This window comes from Tamandua tetradactyla, chromosome 7 (assembly GCF_023851605.1).
Source record: "Tamandua tetradactyla isolate mTamTet1 chromosome 7, mTamTet1.pri, whole genome shotgun sequence".
Taxonomy (NCBI): domain Eukaryota; kingdom Metazoa; phylum Chordata; class Mammalia; order Pilosa; family Myrmecophagidae; genus Tamandua; species Tamandua tetradactyla.
This window is the reverse complement of record NC_135333.1, coordinates 55444060-55467302: the sequence shown is the minus strand read 5'-3', so window position 1 is coordinate 55467302 and position 23243 is coordinate 55444060. Positions and strand designations below refer to the sequence as shown.

At 46.9% G+C, this 23243-nt stretch overlaps 1 protein-coding gene across 1 annotated transcript; it reads left to right on the top strand.

Moving 5' to 3' along the window:
• Positions 1-610: 610 nt before the first annotated feature.
• On the top strand, positions 611-21842 carry GATA3 (GATA binding protein 3). Its single transcript, XM_077169456.1, has 7 exons — positions 611-703; positions 1523-1805; positions 2196-2835; positions 5190-5726; positions 10989-11134; positions 15420-15545; positions 19508-21842. The coding sequence occupies exons 3-7, from the start codon at positions 2595-2597 to the stop codon at positions 19790-19792; spliced, it is 1335 nt and encodes a 444-aa protein (XP_077025571.1). The 5' UTR covers positions 611-703; positions 1523-1805; positions 2196-2594; the 3' UTR covers positions 19793-21842.
• The last annotated feature ends 1401 nt before the right edge of the window (positions 21843-23243 follow it).

The following is a 23243-nucleotide window of genomic DNA, read 5'->3' as shown; positions in this document are numbered from 1 at the left end:
ATAAATTTTTCTGATCTTCCCACAAAGATTGCTTATTAAAACAAGACACTCCTTGAAGCAATTTTAAGTGGAATATTGGCGTTTCTTCTTGACCGCAGTGAAGAAATCCTTCGGCGCTTATTTTTAGGGATGGCCTCTTCTATTTCGAACTTTTGTATTTGTAGGGAATTTAGGGGAGCTAGAGGAATGAAGGGGGGACAATGTCTTCGATTTGCTCTTCAGATCTTTAAAAACAACTGAGCCCCAAACCAAGCTCTCGGCGCTGTCTGTGGGAATGCCTGCGGGAGGGCCCCTCCCCCCCCCCTTTCTTTGTACCCATTTCCCTGGCGTGAGCAGAGAGGGTATTGGAGTGACCCCGGCTCTCCACGTTTACGGGCCTGGCGGCTGCAGGAACCTCAGCACCGCTAGGGGATGCAGTGGCTCAAAGGACCGCTGGAGGCCGAGAAGCTCGGAAACCGCGCAGCCGGCCAATCGCGGCCCGATTGCGGCCGCGCTCGGTGATTGGCCCTGGCTCTGGCCCCGCCCCGCTCCGCCCCGCCCCCCTCGCCGCAGTGTCCGGGCGCCTGACTCCCTCCCCCACCCTCGGGCGGCGGGCTCCGCAGTTGGTCCTGGAGACTGCGCGAGTCCCGCCGCGGTGGCTCGGGCTAGGGTCGGCGCAGGGGGGCTTGTTTTCTCGGCTGGGGGAGACCCATCGGGCGCCGGAGTAAGTCGGGCTCCGGGCTGGGTGAGGGTGGGATGGGTCAAAAGGTTCGGTGGCTTGAGGGAACTTCTTTCTTTTTCATCTACTCCCTTTCCATCTACTCTGACGGTACTTGGTGAACTAGTTAGAGTTTCTCTTTCTGTCTTTTTATCCATTACTCGTCATTCAAGTCAAAAGCAAACACTGATCACAAATATTAGATCTAGAAAGGACAGCTGCAACAGCTGAATCACACCCATTTGAGAGGCTTGTTAACGCCAAGCGCTGGTGAACACGTTGACAATAACCACGAGTAACACGGACATTCCCATCAAAGGCATGTTCCTTTGCCCAATTCCCCTCAGTCTCTTAGGAAATCTGCTGGAGAGGCAAGTTTCAAACTACATTGTCATTAAAATGCTTTTCTCATCATTTTGAGTACACATATCCCCCAAATAGTCTCTCCTTAAACCTATATTAAATTAAAAAAAAATCAAAAACATTTTTGGCCATTAAAAAATCCTAAGAAAAAGAGGCTGCATGTAGAAATTAACTTTATGAATGGGCCAGCCGGGTTTCTCCAGGACGAAATAATCTAACGAGCCGGAATGAATTGGCAGGAGCCGGAGCCACCTTTAAAGGGCCAGAGCGCGCGTTCGCTCCTGCCCGCCCCTCGGCCCCAACCCCGGCCCGCCTCGCCCACCCTCCGAGCCCTCTGCAGCGCCCCTTTCCGGTCAGTGGAGGGCGGGAGCAGGGGCGGGGGCGTGAGGGGGGCGGTAAAGGCCGGGATCGGCTTTGAGTTGCAGTTTCCTTATGCCGGGGATCCTGTCCCCTCCTCACCAGCGCAGGCTCCTCCCCTCCGCGCGGATGACACTAGAACCTCCTTAAGTTGCGTCGCGCCACAGCTGTCTGCGAACACTGAGCTGCCTGGCGCCGTCTTGATACTTTCAGAAAGAATGCATTCCCTGTAAAAAAAAAAAAAAAAAAAAAAAAAAGTCCTGAGCGAGGGAGAGAGAAGAGAGAGACGGAGAGCGAGCGAGCCAGAGCGAGTCACGCCATCCGACCCAACAGTCTCTGCTCTCAGGTCGGACCCTCCTCCTCCTCTTCTCTGCTCCTCGCTACACAGGTTGGTACTGTCGATTTTTCCCCCCTCTGTCTGACTTTTTTTTTTTTTTTTTTTTTTTTTTTAAATTCCCCTCCACTTGGGAGGGCTTTAGACAAATTTAAAAACAAACCTTCCTCTGCTGTAGAGTTTTGCAGACTGGAAGGTCTCAGGACCCGTGGTCCCGTGGGAGGAACTTGTGCTCCAAGTTGTAACTGCCCACACCTAGGGCTCCCGGGAGCCAGCTGCTTGGGGTGCATTGGGGAGTCATTTCTCCCCCTGGCAGGGTCCCGGTTTTCCCAGCTCTAGGGGAGGCGCGTGTGTGCGCGGGGGAGGCGCGGCCCGGCTGCTCCAGAAACTCAGGTGCGAAAAGTACGGGCGAGCTCATCCAGGTCTCCCTTCTCTCCCCTGCAGGTGACCCGAGGAGAAGTGCAGTCAAGGAGCCGCTGCGGCATCACCGCGCAGAGGAAGGAACCTGGCTTTCAAAACTCGAACCGCCCTCACCCCCTTAATGATTTGGGCCCCGTGATCCTTCCATACCTATTTTCTTTGGAATTTTTTCCCCCTTCTTTTTTGTTAAACTACCCCTAAAAGAGTTTTTTTTTTTCTAATCTAACCTCCTCACCTTTCTTTCCCAGCTTTTTCCATTCCCTGTTCCCCCCTGAAAACAAATACTTATAAGACACAACCGCCACCACCCCCGACGACAATCGCACCTGCCCCGCCTGCAGGCGCCCTACCTCCCCGCCGACCGCCCACCCTCTGCGCGCGGGTTCCGGGCCCGGCTTCAGGGCGCGAGCGCAGGCCGAGGCTATGGAGGTGACGGCGGACCAGCCGCGCTGGGTGAGCCATCATCACCCCGCGGTCCTCAACGGGCAGCACCCGGACACTCACCACCCAGGCCTCGGCCACTCCTACATGGACCCGGCGCAGTACCCTCTGCCCGAGGAGGTGGATGTACTTTTTAACATCGACGGCCAAGGCAACCACGTCCCCTCTTACTACGGAAACTCGGTGCGGGCCACGGTGCAGAGGTACCCTCCCACCCACCACGGTGAGTCCGCTTCGGGCGCGGGGACCCCGGCGGGCCCGTGAGGCAGGGAGAGAGGGACCGGGGAGGTGGAGAGATGGAGCGAGAGCCCCGAAAGCCGTTAGTGGCTCATTTTGTTAAAAAATTGGGGCCCGGAAATTGGGCAAGGAGGCCGTCTCGACAGTCCTGAAGGTGTACTTTTTTAGCAAGTCTCAGCAGGCGCCTTTCGGTGGCCGGTGGCTCTTCGGCCAGGTGCTCACCTGGCGGGCGCCGAACCGCAGCTCTCTGTCCCCCGGCGGCCGCAGATTCCGGGCTCCGGAGATGCCGGAGGCTAGGAAAGCCTGGCGCGGGAGGACCCTCACGCGCGGAACCGAGGCTGTGCCTCCCCGGGCCGAAGGTCCCCCGGCCCCCGCGGACTCAGTTCTTCCAAAGGCCGCCTCTCTCCCTGTTTTCGCACGCTTCCTTTTGGGGAGCTTCTGCCGGCACCCCTGAGTTTGTTTCACTCGTCAAATTTCCAGAAAGGCCTGAGAGGCGTATTGATTCGCAGCTCTTCTCTTTTGACCTCTCCCCAAAGCTAGTGCATTTGATTTCTAGGCAGGTCTCCCACTTCTTGGCTTCGAGGAATGGAATTCCGGGGTTTGAAAAGGTTTTAGTGGAAAGACCAACTTGTCTTGAGTTTGAGAGATATGAGGTTTCCTAGCTTCCCGGCTGCACAGAATTTTCCAGCGTCTTTGCTCTTAGGTTATCCCCTTGCCGAGTTCCTGCCACTCTTGCCTTACTCTCCTCGGCCTCCACCAGCCGCATTAGACTCCCTCAGCGGATTTAGGACACATCAGGGCCTCTTCTTAAGAGGGAGTGATTCCAGTTGTCCCCCTTTCCCCCCCTTCATCTTGAGACGTTCAGAAGAGTTCTGAAACATAAAAAAGAAACCCAGTCCTATGTATTTAGGGGGAAAAAAGATTTAGCACTTTCCAGCTGTAAGTTTTTTCCTAAAGAAGAAATTGGGGTAAAATTTCAGGTGGGGTGGGGACTCTCTGGTCCCCCTACTCAGAGAGCTCCTTGTAAAGCCGATGACAGACCCCTGCCCTGCAGCAGGCGCCCTCTGCCTTGCTGTCACCAGGTTTTAAACAATCGTTTCTGCGGATGGGGCGCTCTCTGCCCTCATTCTGCGCAGATCAGCAGTTAAGTGGAAATGCAGTAGATACAGACTTAACATTATTTACTATAGTACTTCCTGCATAATAAGAATCTTGACCCTTCTTCAGAGAACCCTCCTTCCCCCTCATTTCCCCTCCCCTTCCTCTCTCTTAAGATTTTAGTTTCAGTATTGTTTTTAATGGTTAAATAGAATGTCAAATGCTGATGTAGGTACTGGATTAAAAGATCAATAGGTGTGTGGAGTGGCACTTGCAGTTTAAATTGACCCCTCTCGGAATGGATGGACTTGTTATGAGTTTTAACTGTCTTATATTTGTGTATTTTAAGTGAATGCTTAATACGCTCTGTGTATATGAGTCACCACTGGTTGAAAACACACACATAAACTGGAATTTTGTGTCTCAAGGGCTCAGGTGAAAATCCACATTTTGTACTGTAGGGATCACAGCTTTGAGGGCAGAGGGACTTACTAAATTTTCTCCCGTACAACTTGGGAGGGCGAGGAAAATAGAAAAAACTGTCAGCCCAGGCTCTGGCGTTGGAATTTTTTGTCTGACAGCCCAAGGAATAACATTTTCCTTGTAAATGCCATTTCAGGCCCTTTGGAAGCAGCTTTCTTGGAAATAACCCTAAAATGTCCTCCTCCCTTTTCTCCCAAGCATTCTCCTCCCTGCCCTCTTTCCACTGGGCGTCTAGTGGCTCTAGGTGGGGCCTCTGTCCTGGGTGGGGGATGTTATCCTGGGGCTGAGCAGTGGAACCCGCCCAGGCCCACTTCTCAGGCCTCACCCTTCACAGCCGACTCTTATCACCTGGCTGGGATAACTCTGCATCTGGGCCATTGAAGGGCACCAATAAATCAAGTACTAGGGGAGAAACCTTAGGGAATGTGATTTAGAAAGTGTATCTGGACAGGTCAAGTAAGCCAAAGGGCCCTTCTCCACACTTTTGCAGCACCTCTGTCTGGGTCAGACAGGCCCTTAATTCTGGGTATTTGATGGGATACTTGTGTGGGAGAGAGGGGTGAACAGAATCTCCCTGATACCCCAAGATGTCCTGGCCAAGGGAGACCTTGGATTAGAGAGAAGGGCCCTGAGCCCAGGTCCCTGTCTGGGTTTGGGAGGCTGCCGTAGGAGGTGGGGTGGCACAGATGTCTGAGCCGCTGGCGCTGCTCTTAACCCTCCCCTCTCTTCTGCCCCCCCCCCCTGCCGTCCTCACCGCAGGGAGCCAGGTGTGCCGCCCGCCGCTGCTGCACGGGTCCCTGCCCTGGTTGGACGGCGGAAAAGCCCTGGGCAGCCACCACAGCGCATCGCCCTGGAACCTCAGCCCCTTCTCCAAGACGGCCATTCACCACGGCTCCCCGGGGCCGCTCTCCGTCTACCCTCCGGCCTCGACCTCCTCCCTGTCGGCGGGCCACTCCAGCCCGCACCTCTTCACCTTCCCACCCACCCCGCCAAAGGACGTCTCCCCGGATCCGTCCCTGCCCACCCCGGGCTCAGCCGGCTCGGCCAGGCCGGACGAGAAGGAATGCGTCAAGTACCAGGTGCCGCTTCCCGAAAGTATGAAGCTGGAGTCGGCGCACTCCCGCGGCAGCATGCCCACCCTGGGGGGCGCCTCCGCCTCGGCGCACCACCCCATCACCACCTACCCGCCCTACGTGCCCGAATACAGCCCCGGACTCTTCCCCCCCAGTAGCCTGCTGGGCGGCTCGCCCACCGGGTTCGGATGTAAGTCGAGGCCTAAGGCGAGATCCAGCACAGGTAGGAGCCTTCTCTCCCCTGGGGGGCGGGGACTCTTTGGTTCTCCTCCTGCCTCACTCACTCTCCCTTCTCCTTAAAGCAGGATAGGACAAGGAGAGCGTGCAGTTTGGCCCCTCTGGGGGAACCGCGAGGTCTTCCCAACCCTTTTAAGATTTGATTTCCTTCCCATTCTCCTGGCCCCAGGGGAAAACAAGGTGTGTCCTATCTCATTCCCGTCCTCAGAAGTGGAGGGGAAACGGGGTCTAATTAAGCCCCCCACCCACCCTGCAATGACCTGGGAAAGGAAAAGGCAAACCAAAACAAGCTCTCCTGCAGGTCGCACAACTTCTGGATTCTGCCAGTAATCTTTAGTCAGCTTCCAAGACCAAATGGAAGGCTGAGGGAATAAATCTTTAGTGTTTAATGCTAAAGCGAAACCTCCTCAAACCTAAACAAACACAGGTCCTTCCTCTGACCCGTCTGGCCTCTGTGTCAGCCTGACGGGTCCTCTCCTGCTCTGCTCAAAGGGGGTCATGGCAGGGGGCAGTCCTCAGTATAGGCATGGATAAATAAAGTGCGTGTTTATGCACATATGTTTGTGTGTGGGGCGGGAGGATTGGGATGTGGCAAAAGCAGTGCTTCATATTCTTTACGTGGAGAAGGAGGCTCACACCCTTAACTTCTGGGAAGAAGAAATGGGCTCTGCATTGGGGAAAACATGGGCAAAATAAAATCAAATGCCAAAGAGCCCAGTTAAGTTACCCGCAGCTTTTCCTAGGGCTTCTCAGATGGGCAGGGCTAGGGCGGCATATTAGAACATGGTCCCCAATTGATCTGAAACCAGAGGAGATGGAAAGTAGTGAGAACAGGTATTAGAGGTGTGTTTCTCTGCTTCACCCCCCCCCCCCCACCCCCGCTTATTGTTTCAAAAGAGCAAACCCGGTCTGGAAGCATGCTGCATATTTATTCTGTTGGTGTAGTCTCTTCATTAAAAGAAAATAAGAGCAAAAAACAAACAAAACAAAAGAAAAAAACACAAACCACACAGAATGTTAATTTAGCTTAGGTATTTTTGCTTCAAAAATAATCCATCACCAGTTTTGTTTCTAATCAAAGCCGTTGAATCAGAACGTTAGGGATTCTCTGAGATAAAAATTTAACTGTATTTTGAGGTGCTATCTGGAGAAGATTGTGGCGTTCCTTTAGGTTTGTCCATTTCAGGGCTGGCATCTCTGCTGGGGTCCACCCCAGCTGCCTTGCCTCTGCCCCTCCCCCCACCCCTTCTCTCTAGAGTCTATATTCAAAGACCTAGAGAAATCATTTGTCTTTGTTTTGGGTGATCTGAGCAGTCTTGAACTAGAGCTTCCAAAGTCCGGGTTTTGAAAACTTCAGAGGTAGGACCTAGTGACTATGATGAGATCAGTTTTCAGCATTTTTTTTTTTCCAGGGTGACATTTACTCCGACTGCCTGAGCAGGACTGTCTCTATTTAGTTGATATGTTTTAGCTAATCCAATTATTTTCAGACTGCTGCACGCGACAGTTGCATTGTTTATCCCGCGCCAGGAACTTTAATAGAGTCCGGATGCGGTTAGGCTGACAGAAAAACTCAGACCTGCATGTTCAGTACATGAAAGTAGGCAGGAGGGAGAGAGAGGGAGGCAGGCTAGCTGGTGGAGTCAAAAAGAAAGTAAGAAGAAGGGAGAGCAGGCGGGAAGAGAGGGTCCACTGAGCCTGTTGGCAAGGGGGCGGGCTTGGGGGGTCGGTCACTATACTCTGAAAAAACCCAGACTAGGTCAGGGCTTGAGGGCTGGGTGTACCCAAACAAACCCGTGCATTTTGAGGTAGTAAAGGGATTAAAAAAAAAAAAAAAAGAGTTCTCTTTTCTGGTGGTGCTATAAGTTTGGGGAAGATCGTGGTCTCTGAGGCCAGGGTGGTGGTTTGTGGGGGGGAGGGGACAGAGTGACTTTTCCAAAGGACTCTGGTTTCTCTGCCCTCGTTTCCGTGTTTGATTTCTCTTCTGCTGCCTTCAGTTTGGTCTTTGCTTTTCTGGCATCTCTTTCCTTAAGATTCTGAACATTGAGTGGGGGAAGAAGAGCTGTGGTCACTGCTCTAAACCAGAGCTAGGAACACGCACCTTTGCACCTACTTTATTTTATTTTTGTCCAGGGTGGGGGGGGCAATTTAAATTTGGCTTTTTTCCCCCCTCCCTCTTGGTCCTTTTTCACAGTCACAAAACCACGAACAGCACACCTGGCCAGCTCCCTGGCACCTCCTTCGGTGGGACTTTGGAAGTGTGGGAATTTGGAGGGGAAGTTTCCAGAAACGTTTTGTGTGAAGAGGGTGAAAATGTGGTGGGAATTCTCGAGGAGGGGATTCTTTTGGTTTTAGTGGTTGCTTTTTTTTTTTGTTTTGTTTTTCACCTCTACCACCCCCCCCCCCCCCCCCCCCCCCCCCCCCCCGCAAAGACTGGAGGAGACGAGAGTAGAAGGTTGTAGCATTTTGGAGAAACGGTTGAAACTGTGGTTAGGGCGATTGCTTTTTTAACACTTGGGTTTTCAGTGCTGGGATGTATCTTTGCAAACAAAAGACAAAAAGCCTTGCACAGGGCTATTTCTTCATTCCCCCACCTCCTTTTGACAGTGGACATCTTGTTCTACCAGCCCCTTCACCATCTCCAGCTTTACCCCCATCCCCTTTTGTCAGGCCCAGCTTCAAGGTTTTAGTCTGAAAGCCAACCTCAGAGGCTCGAGGGGTATTTGAAAATGGCTGTTGAATGTTAAGAGGCTTTGCAGCTCTGTGGTTCTTGTCACCTAAGAAAGAGGTGTCTGCCTGAGCAGCTCACGCCCGGCAGTGAGCGAGGAGAGAGAAAGAAAGCAGGAGAGAGTCAGGGCCTCCATTGGACAAATTGGTTGCTTGCTGGTTACAGACTAGAGGCAACAACAGAAAAAAAGAAAACAGCACAACAAACTCAACACAAGGCAATCGTAAACTTGCCGAGCGAATCAAGACGGAAAATTGCTCCTGTGTAGAGCTTTGCAGAAGAGGTAACCATTGCTAGCTTTCAAGGTCCCTCTGAAAAGGAAGCTGCCAGCCTCCCCACCACCTGACAAATGAAAGGAAATCAGACTAATCACGTCAGGCTGGGAGATCCCCCCTGGTGCCCAGTGCCTAGGAATGGGGTATAGCCAGCAGTGCCACCCCTCACCCCTCCCTCACACCTGCAACTGGGTCTGAGCTGCTGGTGGAGGAGGAGGTCTGGAGCTGGAGCGTCACTGCCTTCTTTCTGCTGGCATCTATGTAGGAAAGGAATAGCTGGGAGCAGCATGGGGGCGCCTGGCAGTTCCAGCCTGCTCAGGCCTTGAGTGTCCTGCTTGTCCCTGGGCCTTCAGCCGCCCCCCAACTCCAGACCACCACACCTCTCATTTCTCCACCCCAAAAGAATGGTGTCTGGATGTCATTCTGTCTAGAGCCAATAAAAGCTGTTGAGTACTGGCACAATGGCCTGTAGTTTTGCATCTCCTCGCAGGTGCGTTGAAGGCTCTCAGTGGACCCCAGGTCAAGACTCCTTTTGGAATCTGGAGCAAAAGTAACAAATCTCTCTTAGCTGGAAACATTTCTGAAAAAGCAAAATACATAAAATCTCTACCCACTACCATTATTGACTTGATTTGGCAAGAGTCTTTCCCTCCACTCGCCCCCCGCCCCCGCCCTGAACCTGTCCCCGTGGGGAGGCCACACCCTCATAGGTGTAGCTTCTCCTGGTTTCTCATCCTGGGGTCCGGGGCTCCCAGGGCAGCCAAGCCGGCCTCTTCCTGTTAGGGATTGAAATCCCCAAGCCTTTCAGGGTTCTCTTCCCGCACTTGGTCTTCCTGGTAGATTGGTGGCAGTTGATGACTCTCTTAAAATGTAGAGACCTCTAGAGCGCACCTCTCTCCCCTCTCCCCCATTCCTGCCGGCTGCCTCCGCGGCATCCCCCCAAAAGAGGAACTCTTTCCCGTCCTTGTGTACCGGCTGGCACTGAGCCACTCGCTGCTGCTCGGCCGGGCCGGGGGTCCCGGCCCGCAGGCGGGAAAGCTGGGCGCTGCCGCGGGCTTCTTCCAGCCAGAGGGGAAAAAAAGAAAAAAAGAGACAGGACAGTCTTCTGAAAGCACCCTCCTCTGTCTCTGGAAGTTGAAAAGCAATCTGCAAACTCCAGGTCCTGAAATGGTGTTTTAAGGGATTCTCCCAAGAGGCTCACCGACCCCTAGCGTGAACCCTATTGGAACCCGGCCAGACCGGTTTTCTGTTTAGTTTGTTTGTTTGTTTGTTTTTTGGAGAAAGAGAAATGGCAGGGGGGCCCTCCATGAGCGAGCCGACCAGGAGCCCTCCCCCCACCGCCTTCCTTGGTTAACTTGCCTCTCTCTTCTGCTCTTCAGCTGATCTGTCTGCGTGACCCCCTCCCTCCCATTTCTTTCCCTTCCCCCTCCTTCCAGGTTCTCTGTCTGAAGTTTGCCCGGGGTTTTCTCTTCAGCACTACAGGCCTGGCCAGGCTGTGGTCCCACTGAAACTTTAGTCCCTGAATGTAACAGCTGCTGAGAATCTATGGAAAACCTTGGCATTTTCCAGAGAGAAAAAGATGCTGGGGGCTGGGTGGAGCCTGCTGGGTCATAATCTGTGGCTTTCGGCTGGGGAATATTTACCATTTTACTGGAAGAAGACTCTAAAGACCCAGCTACTAAAATCAATCAGCCTATTAATCAATCTCTACATCTATTTATTAACTAGCCACTGATGAACCTTTCTTTTTCCCCATCCCAATCTTTATTATTTATTTATTTTCAATCTTTATTATTTAATCAATCTATATAGACAGACCTAGTGATGATAATGGGTCACCTTTGTTTTCCCTTTTTCCCTCTGAGGGACAGGAATGGAATGTTTTGCTTTTGCCTTTGTCCAGAGCTCAGAATTTTCTCAGGGAAATATTTCAAGTTGAAATTTGCCTTCCTCCTTGGCTCCGCTTGATCTTCCCCATTCAGCCAGGCAGGCCAAGAACAGGGTTCTGTTGCTGTTTATTCACCTGCCACTATTCTGGACGGGAAGGGACCTGCCGTGTATGGCTTTCTAGCAACTCTTCTCAGCTTTGGAGTACTTTAAAAGGAGGTGGTGGCAGAAAAGCTCCCCGAAAAAGGAGGAAGAGAGACAGTTCTCAATTGTACTCTCGTCCCCGAAGTCCGAACTCTGTCAAGCTGTCCCATGTGTTTTCATTCCATAAGTGACTTATGTGTGGTCTTGTTTCCAGAAGGCAGGGAGTGTGTAAACTGCGGCGCCACCTCGACCCCTCTGTGGCGGAGAGATGGCACGGGACACTATCTCTGCAACGCCTGCGGCCTGTACCACAAAATGAACGGACAGAACCGGCCCCTTATCAAGCCCAAACGAAGGCTGGTAAGTTCTCCTTGGGAAGCACCGAGCCTACACTGACCATTTTGTGTTTCTAATTTCCTTTCTTCAGGAAGGAAAGCTTTCTGCAGGAAATTGGCAGGACACCTCAAAATCATGTCAGCTTGCTTGGGAGAGCTTTTGTTTATTTGTTTTCTTTCTTTTTTTAAGTTAGACAAAAAAGCTCTTTTTTTTTCCTCTCCATGTTTCTCAACTCACCACATTTTTAAAGGCTGCTGCCTGGTTATCAAATCTTATTTAAATTTGTACCCAAATAGAATGGAACTGCGTAGTAGGACCCAGACAACAGATTTAAAATGCAGTGATAATCACTGTTTTATCACTGTTTTGCAGACAAATTTAGCAGGAGGGTGGAATGTTCTGGGCACCTCGCAGTAGCAGGAGGAGGTGGGCTAGCGAGAAGTGATGATTACAGACCCAGTGCCCTGGTGGTGGGTTGGGGTTGGGGGCTGGTGGTGCCTCTCCTGTGCCCCTGCTTTAAGATTGATGGGGCAATTAACTGAATTTCAAAAGCAGCCAGCCATTGAGCCTAATGGACTTCATCTTCTTTCTATGGGTGATTCCTGTGGGGAAAATTCTGTGATCCTTGGTCTCACCTAGCAGTTGGTTTTATTTTCCCTTTGAATGATTATTGGCAGGTTGACAGGTTTTTTTCTTTAATCTTTTAAAAATCTCTTTAACCTCTTTTTTTAAAAAATAATTTATTTATTTTTATCAGAGAAGATATGAGTTTACATTAAGGCTCTTTCTTAAACTTCTTGACCATAGGAACACTTGAAAAAACTTGATGTTTATAAGGAAAATTAGCAGGAGAGGTTCCTTTGAAAACTTGCCTTTTGGAACCTTAGGCCACACCAGACAGTAAACCTAAGTAGCAGAGAACAATAAAAGCAGACTTGGCAAAATGATAACTAACCACAATCAAGAGGTCAAAATGCTTTGTACAGTGGTAACTTTACTAAGTAGAGAAGGGAGGAGGGGATTTTCCCCATGCAGATTAATGGATGAATTATCATCCATCAAATTTTAAGGGAAAAACCCAGCAACTCCATATCCCTTTTGTAGAATCATTTGTCCTCTACACCTGATTTTCATGCCACTTAACACCTTTCACATCCTCTTTAGAAAAGGGAAGAACTTTCTAGGGATGGAAGTTGCCCACATGACTTAAAATTTTTGGCAGTCCTGGGCCGCTAAGCTTTATTCTTTCTGTTCTTTGTCCCCTCCTCCAACTTTCTCAACCTCCCCTCCGCCCCCTTCTCGTACAGTTTTTTTTTTTTTTTTTTTTTCCCTTTTCTCTAATGTGTAAAGCTAACTTCCTAGGAAAAAGCTGCCGGATATCTGAGCACTGGAGATAAGTCATAAACAACAACTCAGCTTCCCCAACCTAAACATCAAGATGTTTGAATGTATCAGAACAAGGAGTGTTTGAAAAAAAAAAGACTGGAGGTGTTAGCACAGAATGAATATGATCACACCACAAAAGAATGTTCTGAATCACTCAAAACCTGGCCTTAGTAAAAAAAAAAAAAAAAAAAAAAAAGAAAGAAAAAGAAAACCAACAACAAAAACCTTCTTGTTAATTTTAACAAATCAGGGTACTATGACAGTTTTAAAAAGTTTTTTTTTTAATTTTCATTTTAAGGCAAAAGTAAAGAAGAGAAAAGAAAGGAATTGAAAGTCTCAAACTTTGAGCTGACCGATGATCATTTGACATTTTCCTGGGTTTTCTTCTGTCTGCGCTGTGGCATAGGTCTCTACTTCCATTCTATATAATTTTGTCTTCACTCTCCTTTCATAAGAAGTCTTTAGGGCTCTGAGGAATAGTTGCCATTAATTCTGGAATTCTTTTGCTGTCACATTTTAAGCTGTCTTTTTGCTCTTAATCATCTGTTGTTCTGGGTGGTTTTGTATCTTTAGTTCTGTAGAAATCATCTACTTCAGTGAGATTTTCTGCATATTCAGGATTATTTTTTGGCCCTTGGATGTCTTTGCCTACTGAACCCCAAGGACCTTTCTTTTGATTCTTTTTCTATATTTCCTGTCCCTTCACCCCAGGCCCATCTTTCCAGTTTGCTTTTTTTTTTTGTAGTGCACATGGGCAGATTCACTTCAGACCACACCGTCTCCATTATGTGCTAGCTCTTCCGAAAGATGCATATCTACCGCTGAATAAACTAATGCAGGAAACAGAAGAAATGACTGAAGGGAAGGGAAGATCCCTAGGAATTTTTTCTCAGTGCTCTTAAAATTTTCAAATGCCTGGCAGTGAGCAAAAGGCCAGCCGCTTACTTTGCGAATGTCCTTTGCCTCCCACCGGTGAACCCAACAGCATGACTTGTAGCGATTCTGTGCACGTTAATATAAAGTCCAGAGGACCAGAAACTCATTCTGAGCCTGTTTGTATTTATGTTCCCGTCAGCGTACTGCAGAGTACTGCACAGAGAGCCTTGCCATTGGGAACCCTTATGTTGTCGGTTGCCACGAGGTACTTGTTCTAGACATTCAGAATTGTTGGGCTGGGAAATCCAGGCACCCGAGAAGGTGTTAGTCTACTATGTCTGTTTCTTTTAAAGACAAAAACAACAAAAACAAAAAAAACACCTCCAGGAAGGTACTGATAATATGATAACATGATTGTCAAAATCATTAATTACTAATTTTATGTAGCGCCTTCTTCTGAAGAGCACACAAGTGAAAGGACCATTTAAACATCAAGCTGTCACATTGCACAAAGCATGCGGGCACAGGCATGTGGTGTTAGAGTCGGTATTCTTGGACTGGGACGAATTATGTTCAAAATGGACAGCAAAAAAAATGTATATTAAAACCTTCTCAATTATGATAGATTGTGGTTGTTTTTAAAGTCCAGTTCCTTAGAGTACAGAGACTAAATAATTTTTTTTTTCAAAGTCAAAACCCTGCTATTTAGAGCCTGTAGGAACATACCTGTGGAAGAATTTCTTGGCTTTGAAAGGAAAGGAATCAGTCTTGTTAATGCTAAGTTGCCACTGGGTTTTCCAGATCTGGTAGCTTCAGATGCTTGGTCCAATTTTGCTTTATAAAATATTGATATAAAAGCATACCATGCTCCCTCTCGTTTCCCTCCTATGTTTTCATAACCAGGCCAGAATTTTCTTGATCACAGCTGAATTCTCCTGCCTTTTCTTTGATTTATATATATATTTAGTCTAACAGCAGGAATAATTTTGCATTAAATTCTTCTTTTTATGGTGGGCAGTGAGGAAAGGGAAGTGTATGTTAGCGGTGACTCAACTCCCCCCTTCTTTCAAAAGTTTTAGACTTTCATTGCTTTTAAAGTATAGGCAAAGAGAATAGTCACCTCATACATTTAAAATGCATCAACTAAGGAATTAAAATTTGAATTGCTGCTGACATTTGACCTGCTACTGCTCTACCTTGTGGAGAGCAGGTAGGAAATATCTAATTTCCAGAAGGTGAAAGGAGATGAGAGCAGGAGGAGTCAGTGTTTCTCTTGAAGAGCAGCGTTCCCTGTTCTTTTCAGTTTGTCTCATTAATTGAAAGCCATCTAACCAGAGAGAAGGTGGCTGTCCCCATGGGAGTGGCAAGTAATCCAGTTGGAAGGCATAGGCTGTGTACATTTAGGGTTGGCGCATATTTCACAAGGTCTCACTGGCTTAGGGGGTCCCGCCTGGTACTTCCTAACCTGTCCAGCCCGTGAGTACATCCCACACACCTGCACAGGTGTTCCCTTAGAGAGTAAATTGCCTGTCCTCTTAGTCCTCTGCACTCTTTATAATCCAGCATTTCTTTCTTTGGGATCTATTATGTGCCACTCAGGCCTGGATTTGCTCTTCCTTTGCCATTAGTATATATTCTCACGGCCAGTTGCCCATTCAAGAATTGATTTTCTTGAGAGTTGCGCTTGAAAAAGATCTCGCGTAGATCCAGGGCCTGGTAGTTTAGGCATCTGGTGAACTTTGTGGGGTGGGCTGGGGGAGATGACTGTGCTTCAGAAGGGATGCCAGCTTTCTGGTTCTCCTGAATGCTGCCCTGGTGAGGAACGGGTTAAATCCTGGCCCCCTTCCTCCAGTCTGGTGCACCCCGAAGTGAATGGATTGGCTGCATTTTTCTTCTCGAGGCACTTTCATGTGGGCCACTTGCTAGTTTTGATTTCAATTATAATTTCTTTCTTCTTCTTCTCTTTTTTTTTAATCTTCCTCCGTAGCTATGACGGCACGATTGACATTTGTTCTGCTTTTGCTCTCTCCTCCCCCCCGATTCCCAGTCGGCAGCAAGAAGAGCAGGTACGTCCTGTGCAAACTGTCAGACGACCACCACCACGCTCTGGAGGAGGAACGCCAACGGGGACCCCGTGTGCAACGCCTGTGGCCTCTACTACAAGCTGCACAACGTAAGTGTGACTGTCACCGCCAAGAAGGGTCTCTCTCCTTCTGGTGATGTCCGTGAAGCAGCTTCACCACCGCCCTCTCGAATAGAGGGCAGGGTACCTGCTTTTGTGCAGTGGATGCAATAGGACCTACTTTAGGACTTACCCTTTTCAGAATAGATATTCCCCATCTGTGTTGAATGTAGCCCTGCTGAGATGGATGGAAGAGGTTTAAAAACAGAGAACATAGCAGTCCACTTAGATGCAGCATTCCCAGACAGGCAGAGGGCCTGGTTGGGGTTTGTAAGAAAAAAAAAGTCTTCCCTTTGGAAAACAAAAAAATCACCGATTATATTTTGATGTTTCCTTGCATCTTACCATTTTGCATGAAGAAAGTGAGTGAGAGATTGGAAGGGAAAGGTAAACAGAATTACGATGCGTGGCACATGAACTCCTGAAACTAGGAGGACTGATTCAGTTACTGAGTGGTAAAAAGTCTTGGCTAAACCTGTGCTATGAATTTTAAATACATTCTCTGTATAAAAGACATGAAGTGAAGTGTCTGAGAGATTTCAGCTGATGTCTTTATCCTAACCAGTTTACACGGGCACAGAAACCCCGGGGAAAGCGGTGTAATGAAACTGCTCTTTTTTTTCCTTCTCTGTGTATTAGCAGAATGACAATTGCCAGGGTTTAACAGCTTCATTTCTAATCTTTTAATTTGGGGTCTTCCCATTTTTTTAAATTTATCTTTACCTTAAAACACGAGAGCAAAACACTCAGGTCATTTTTTTCCTGAAGCTGTTTTGGTCATGCTCTAATTAATGGCAGTTGAAATTTTACTTTAATCCCAAAGTAAGGATTGTCATTTCACCCGCATCTGTCTTCATCCTTTCCTTCCTTCCTTCTTTTTTCTGCCCCCCCCCCCCCCCCCCAACACACACACACACTTTGCCTCTTCTTTGGCTCTTTCTGATTCTCCTAAAGCCTCACTGCCAATATGACTTTGGCAAAGCTTGGACTGCGTGGGGAAGAGGCAGAGTTTTTTGCTTAGGATCATTTGGCAAGAAATCCATCTTATCCAGAATTCCCTGGGAATTGGGGGAAGAGGCTTTTCTGGTTAGAATTTTCAGGCACAGGAGAATTTTTTGAGATGACCTTAGCTCCCTAATCCTTTTTCACTTTTGGAAACAAGTTGCTGTGATTCTCAAAGACCTTAAAACGCATCTCCCTTGCCTGCACTGATATCCTAGCTAGAGCCAGTCCCCACACAGAGCCTGGACTCATGCAAGTAGTCTTGCTATAGACTAGCTTATGTACATTTTTCAGCAATTAAATCCACAATCCGTTTTTACTTTGGGGGAATTTACTCACTTGCTTACTGCAGTGGAGATAAAACGATTTGTGATTGAAATCTGGAAGATTTGGAGTTTTATAGTTTATTAGCTACTCTGCGTTGACACAGCTTATAAAATTATTTTGGGGTTGTAATTTATGGTTTTAAAGGTTTTCATGTGACCTGATTATGTTTGAGCCTCAAATAGTTCTGTGATGTGGGCAGGGCAGAAATTATTTTTTAATTTCAATTTTACTTTGAGAAATGATGACTCAGAGAAGTAAGAAACTTGCGCAAGATGTTAAGGTGGCTGGCAAAGTAGAAGTGGAATCTACACCTTCCCTTGAATGTGTGAGCGTAGTCTTGATTTCAGAATCGAGAATTCCTGGGTGGCGAGTGGGGTCAGGGCTAACAGAAGAAGCATTGGAATACCTTCCAACCACTTTCTTATTGTAAAACATTACAATTTGTCATGAATTGTGTGTGTATATGGATTTCTTCCCTACTTCCATGGATGTATAGGAATTCTGGCAAATTAGCTATATGTTATTGACTGATGATCTCAATTGTGTCTAATTTGTGGAAAAAAAAGGTCTGAAGATTATAAATTTCTCAAATCAGAGGAAAGTCAAGAACATCTGTCCAGCACTCCCTCCTACCATATTCTTAATTAGCTCCTGTCTTCATGGCTGGGCTCCAGTGACTTGGTAGAGAAAATCTTAGCCCATCAATAAGAATGGTTTTTCTGACTTCTCTGGTATGGTAAAAATTCATGAAAGGTGATTTGTGTGCATTTAGCAATGAGTGATGCTATTACCGTTTTCATTGTGTTGTGTTCTGCCCATCTAGACAGTGTCTGAACACATATGCTATAACTTCCTTTCTCCTTATCAAGGTGTTTAGATAGCTGCATATCTCACTATCAGTGTATCTAGGGAGTGCTGTAACTAGTTATCTGGGCTTGGGTGGCTATCAGTGTAACTAGATATTATATTCAGATATCTGACTATGGATATCCAGATGTCAACATGAATACTGATGTATCAAGACATTATCTTGGTGAAGATTTGTTGGAACAGTCAAGTCAGGTCATCTCTCCAGGCTGCATTTTTACCTTGATTGTAACTTTGAAGAAGGAACCCTGAGATGTCCTTTTGGCAGCGACCTTTTAGCTCTTTTGTCATCAGTCGTGCTGCCTCCCTGGTACTATGGGACCTGATGGCTCAGCTCCAGTGCATGGCCACATCTGCCTTCTCCTCTGTGTCCTCTCCTGGCTCAGCTCCAGGAAGCTGAGTGTTTGCTGCTCCCAGAATTATCGTCAGCAGCTCTGTCTCTTGGCCATTTGGATTCTCTCTTTCTGAACTGTCCTTTCCTAGCTTTTAGAGCGGACAAGTTGATCCTTGAATCATGGGAGTTTCTTTGTTTGACCCTTGAGAACCCTGGTTGGAGGGAAGGTACTCCCCTGGCCATTGCCCCTGAGTCTCTTTGCCATATTTGCTGGAAACTTGGCCAGACGGAGAGCCTGCTAACCTGGCATGTGTGCTCTTAAGGTTCGTGCATTCTGACTGTGCTTGGGGAGAAGCCTGTGTTTGCTTTGCAAGGTACCCTTCCCCTCACTTCTTGATTCTGAGCCTCCAAAGCAAATGTGTGAAACAATACAAAACAAATGAGGTCGATCAAGAAGAGAGAGTTGGGGTACCACCTTGGAGATTGAAGTCTAGTGAACTTTAGAGCAGGGTGTGGTCTTTTAATCTAGTTCACTCTAGGCTTTTGATTTTCTAGGTTGTGTGTACTTTGGTGCTAGCATAGTGCTTTGCTCCCAATAAATGGTTATTAAGTACTTGTTGATTGGTTGTGTAGTTGTTTGCCTAGTTGGAAGTGGAGAGTGAGAAGTAGGTTGGAAATGGCACCTCTCAGTCATTGCAGTTCTGCTGTAGTGCACGGGGCTAGGGATTACCTTTTGGGAAAGACATGTTGATTAATAACAGTACGATGCCAGGATGTCCAAATTCCAGGGGACGATTGCGTGGTACCTCTCCTTGTGTAAAGGCCAGGTAGAAGAGAGGTGACCAACACTTACCTTGAGTAGTAGTGCAATCCAGTTTCTCCGAGCAGACGGACTTCGGTTTACTTTGGCAGTGCTTTGAAAATCCTAAGACAGAGTTGTCAAGAAAGAGACAGAGTGGTTCCCTCGTGAAGATTGCTCCACTCGCTCCATTCTCATGAAGTAGTCTAAGGAAATGCCAGTGATTAAGAAAAGCGAGTGTATTTCCATTACTGTAGCTGTGCCGTCATGCTGGGTGGATCTCTAAAATGTGGTCCTTGGAAAAGCAAAGTTCCCTGAGGAAGATTTTCCCTGTAGTTATTGAGACTGATACACGTAATGAACAAATGCTGCTTGGATTACCTTCCTTATGGTCTTTTTGGTGTCTGAAGCTGATAGAACCTGACAGCCCAAACCCCGGGCAAACCTCCTCAGTAGTGTTGCAGGTCCCTGGGAAGGAAGAGGTGGGAGGAAGGGGGCGCCCTGAAAGCAGACCCCCACCCACCAGCAATCTGGGGTGGTCTGAGGAACCCGTGGTGGGGCGCGAGCGCTGGTGCCATCTCAGAGCCAGCAGACAAGTTAAAAAAAAAATTGATTTTTGCTTAGATTAACAGGCCCCTGACCATGAAGAAGGAAGGAATCCAGACCCGAAATCGCAAAATGTCTAGCAAATCCAAAAAATGCAAAAAGGTGCACGACGCGCTGGAGGACTTCCCCAAGAGCAGCTCGTTCAACCCCGCCGCCCTCTCCAGACACATGTCCTCCCTCAGCCACATCTCCCCCTTCAGCCACTCCAGCCACATGCTGACCACTCCGACCCCTATGCACCCGCCGTCCAGCCTCTCCTTCGGACCTCACCACCCCTCCAGCATGGTTACCGCCATGGGCTAGAACCCCTGCTCGATGATGGCGGGGCTCCTGGCCAGAGCCCCCCCCAGCCCCTTATACTTGCATTTTTGCAGGAGCAGTATCATGAAGCCTAAACCCAATGGATATATGTTGTTGAAGGCAGGCGGCAAAACGCCCTTCGCCGCTTTGGAAAAGGAACTTGCTGTGGTGTCTGTGCTCTCGACCACTGAATCTGGGTCCCATTTGTGAATAAGCCATTCAGACTCACATTCCCTATTTAACAGGGTCTCTAGTGCTGTGAAAAAATGCTGAACCTTGCATATAACTTATGTTGTAAGAAATACTGTACATTCGAGGAAGACTTTATGGCATCTGGGCTGTAAGAAGGGCACGAAGGACGCCGAAAATTTTTAAGGAATTTGGGGGGGAAAAAGTGCAGAAATTAAGAAGCAACTAGGTCTGATATCCAAATGAAATGAATGAACTGCCAGTTTTTGTTTCCTTTCACTGGCCACAGTTTGATGCATTAAAAGAAAAAAAAAAAAGTAAAAGAAAAAAACCTAAGAAAAAGTCGTAGGCAAACCATTTGTACAAAGCTGTGGGCCTCTGTGTAGGAAATTACTATCAGTTCTGGGCAATCCGTGTTAACATTCACAGTTTTTTTGCCACCACGGGTTTCTGAGAAACTCCCTCCAGGCCTACAAGCTTTGTGAACAAGTCCCCGTAATTGTTGTTTGTATGTATAATTCAAAGCACCAAAATAAGAAAAGATGTAGATTTATTTCATCCTATTATACAGACTGAATTGTTGTATAAATTTATTTACTGCTAGTGTTAAGAACTGCTTTTTTTTTTTTTTTTTTTTTTTAATATTTTCCTTCTCTCTCTCTCTTAAATTTTGGTTGAATCAACTAGTTTATATTCAGTTGACCTAAGGTGGTTGTGCTCTGGAGGGTTTATTTTCTATCTTGGTTTTTTGATGATATTTATTAAATAGCTTCTAAGGATACAGCAGCATCTTGTCTTTTCACTCGCTCCTCCCGCAGCCTGTGCTATGAGTGTCTGAGCTACCGACGTGCATGTCAGCGGCGCCTCCCGAGGCCTGAGAGCAGCCTGGCTGGCTGTCAGCAGTTTTCGTGTTTCTGTGTTAGTGATTTCTGCCTTAATGCAGTCTGTTGGAATTATCATCATCACCATCATAATCTTGTTAAGATATTTTAAAACAACCGAGTAACATCGTTGCCAAGTGATGGCCAAGCGCTTAAGGAATTGGGTAGCTCTAGCTAATTTAAGAAAAAGGAGTTTAAAAAAAATAAGTATGTGAAGTCATTCACAAGGAGATAACGTCAACCCCAGTTGGTCAACATCTCTTCCTTCCGGAAGCTGGAGTGCTACATGGATCCCTGACGGATTTTTTTGTGTGTTTTCCTGGGGCCGGAGTGACTGCTGTGGTGTCCCTGTGAGCTGTGGTTCCTTTACCTGCTCTCCTGGCATCACCTGGAGCAGGCTGTGCTCTCGCTGGAGAAATGGGGACATTTCATCCTCGCTGGGATTCCCAGGCCGAGACTGCAGCAGATGGATTCCTTGTGGTTCTCCGAGACGTAAATGAGCTGGGCTGGCTCTCGAGTTCATTTCTGTTTTGCTTTTCTCCTGTTGAATTGAATAACACCACAGTGACGCGTTTATCGGAATGTTTGCGAAACATGAAATACCCATTTTGTAACTTATGCTGTATAGTTTCCTTTTGCTCTGTTGACAGAATGTGTAACTGTGGCACACATTTTAAAATCTCTGTTAATTGCCTCTCTGCTTTCCTAGCAAATATTTTAAACCTAAAGCTAAATGTTGAAATAAAGGAGTAGAGAATTACTGAGATGCAAATGGAGATCTCCGTGGCTCCTAATTAATGATCTACAATTTGAATGTTGTGGTCAGTGACTGTTGAAACGCCAAAGGAAGCAGTGATCCACTGCCGTATTAAACCTGGGTGATTTTATTGTATAGTCCCAGTGACTCAGGATTTGCCACCTCTTTTTTTCACGAACAGATTTAAGTTAATGCCCTTTCACCTTAAGAACAGGGAGTTCAAATTCTTGACATTCTTTGAGGGTGGGAGTGGGGTGGGGAGAGCTCAGGCCCCAAACCCCAAACTCGGTCCTCCAACTACTTTTCCTTTTAGGTACTATAGCTACATTTGATCCCATATTTGGTCCCATTCCTTCTTCAGAGAAATGTGATTTCATCATTCTGTACGTTGATTTAACGTTCTAAGACATTTCGAGAGCATGATGCCAACGCTTTAAAAAAATACATATGATAACGATTCAGTTTCTGCTTTAGAATGTTCTAAGTTTTCATGATTTCAACGGTTTTGTTCTCTTTTTTTCCTTCATTTCAAAAGTACAGAACACACCAGAGAGCAATGCTGGGGAGGGTTTCATCTAGAAAAATAGGTCAAGACTGAATCTAGAATATTGCTCAACTATTTTTGAGAAAGTTGTACCCCTAATTAATTTCCAATCCGTTTTGCCTCGCTTTTGAAATAGTTGCATTAGGTCATCGACAGGAGAACACTTGAGAAATAAATCTGTGTAAGGATTTGGGTTAGTCCTTTAAAACATTTTAAGAGCCAACATAATAGGAAAAATAGACCACATAGTTTTTGAAACATGTTGCTATTTAGGAACTCCCCTGGTTGATCTGTAACAGTGGAATATCATGAAGTATAAATTTGGGATTTAAGTACTTCATTCATTTATTTAACAAACAACTATTGACTGCCCAGGTTGAAGGGCATTTACCCACAATTTTAAAATTTTTTTAAAGCACTACAGGAAACAGAGGCGCCCAGACTTAGGGGACTCTCATTCTTACTTTGTGACATTTAAATTGTTATTCCCCTTTAGAAAAAGAGTGACATGAGCTGGGTGAGGCAGACAGAGGTGTATTGAGGTGAGACCCCCCACTGCCTGCCTTCTGAGATCAGTGTCGACTTTCTGAATTTTTCTAAGGGTTTTGATTTTTTTTTGTGCAACAAACAATAATTAATTTAGTTTTTTTTAATTAAAGAAGTTGTGGGTTTACAGAACAATCATGCACAAAATGCAGGATTCCAATATAGCAGCCCACGTCTGACATCTTGCATTGGTGTGAAACATTTGTTAGAATCAATGATAGCACTTATTAAATAATTGTATTTTTTTTTTAAACCACAGTTACTGAGAGAATATTTAAATAGTACTAATAAACATCGACCTTAGTTTACATTAGGTGTATTCCCCCCATATACTACCTTATTATTAACATCTTGTATCAGTGTCATACATTTGTTATAATGCATAAAAGAAGATTCTCATACTAACTATAGTCCACTATTTGCAATAGGGTTTACTATATTGATTAATCTTGTTTCATCTTTTAATTTTTATTCAAGTAACATGTGACCTATAGTTTTCCCCTTTAACCACGTTACCCTATATAATTCAGTGCTGTG

What these genes read in the sequence shown, in the direction of transcription:
- GATA3 (XM_077169456.1), top strand. Translation starts at nt 2,595, where the DNA reads ATGGAGGTGACGGCGGACCAGCCGCGCTGGGTGAGCCATCATCACCCC. An exon ending in TCAAGCCCAAACGAAGGCTG is followed by an intron (nt 11,135 to 15,419) that starts GTAAGTTCTCCT and finishes CCCGATTCCCAG; the next exon opens with TCGGCAGCAAGAAGAGCAGG. An exon ending in TCTACTACAAGCTGCACAAC is followed by an intron (nt 15,546 to 19,507) that starts GTAAGTGTGACT and finishes ATTTTTGCTTAG; the next exon opens with ATTAACAGGCCCCTGACCAT.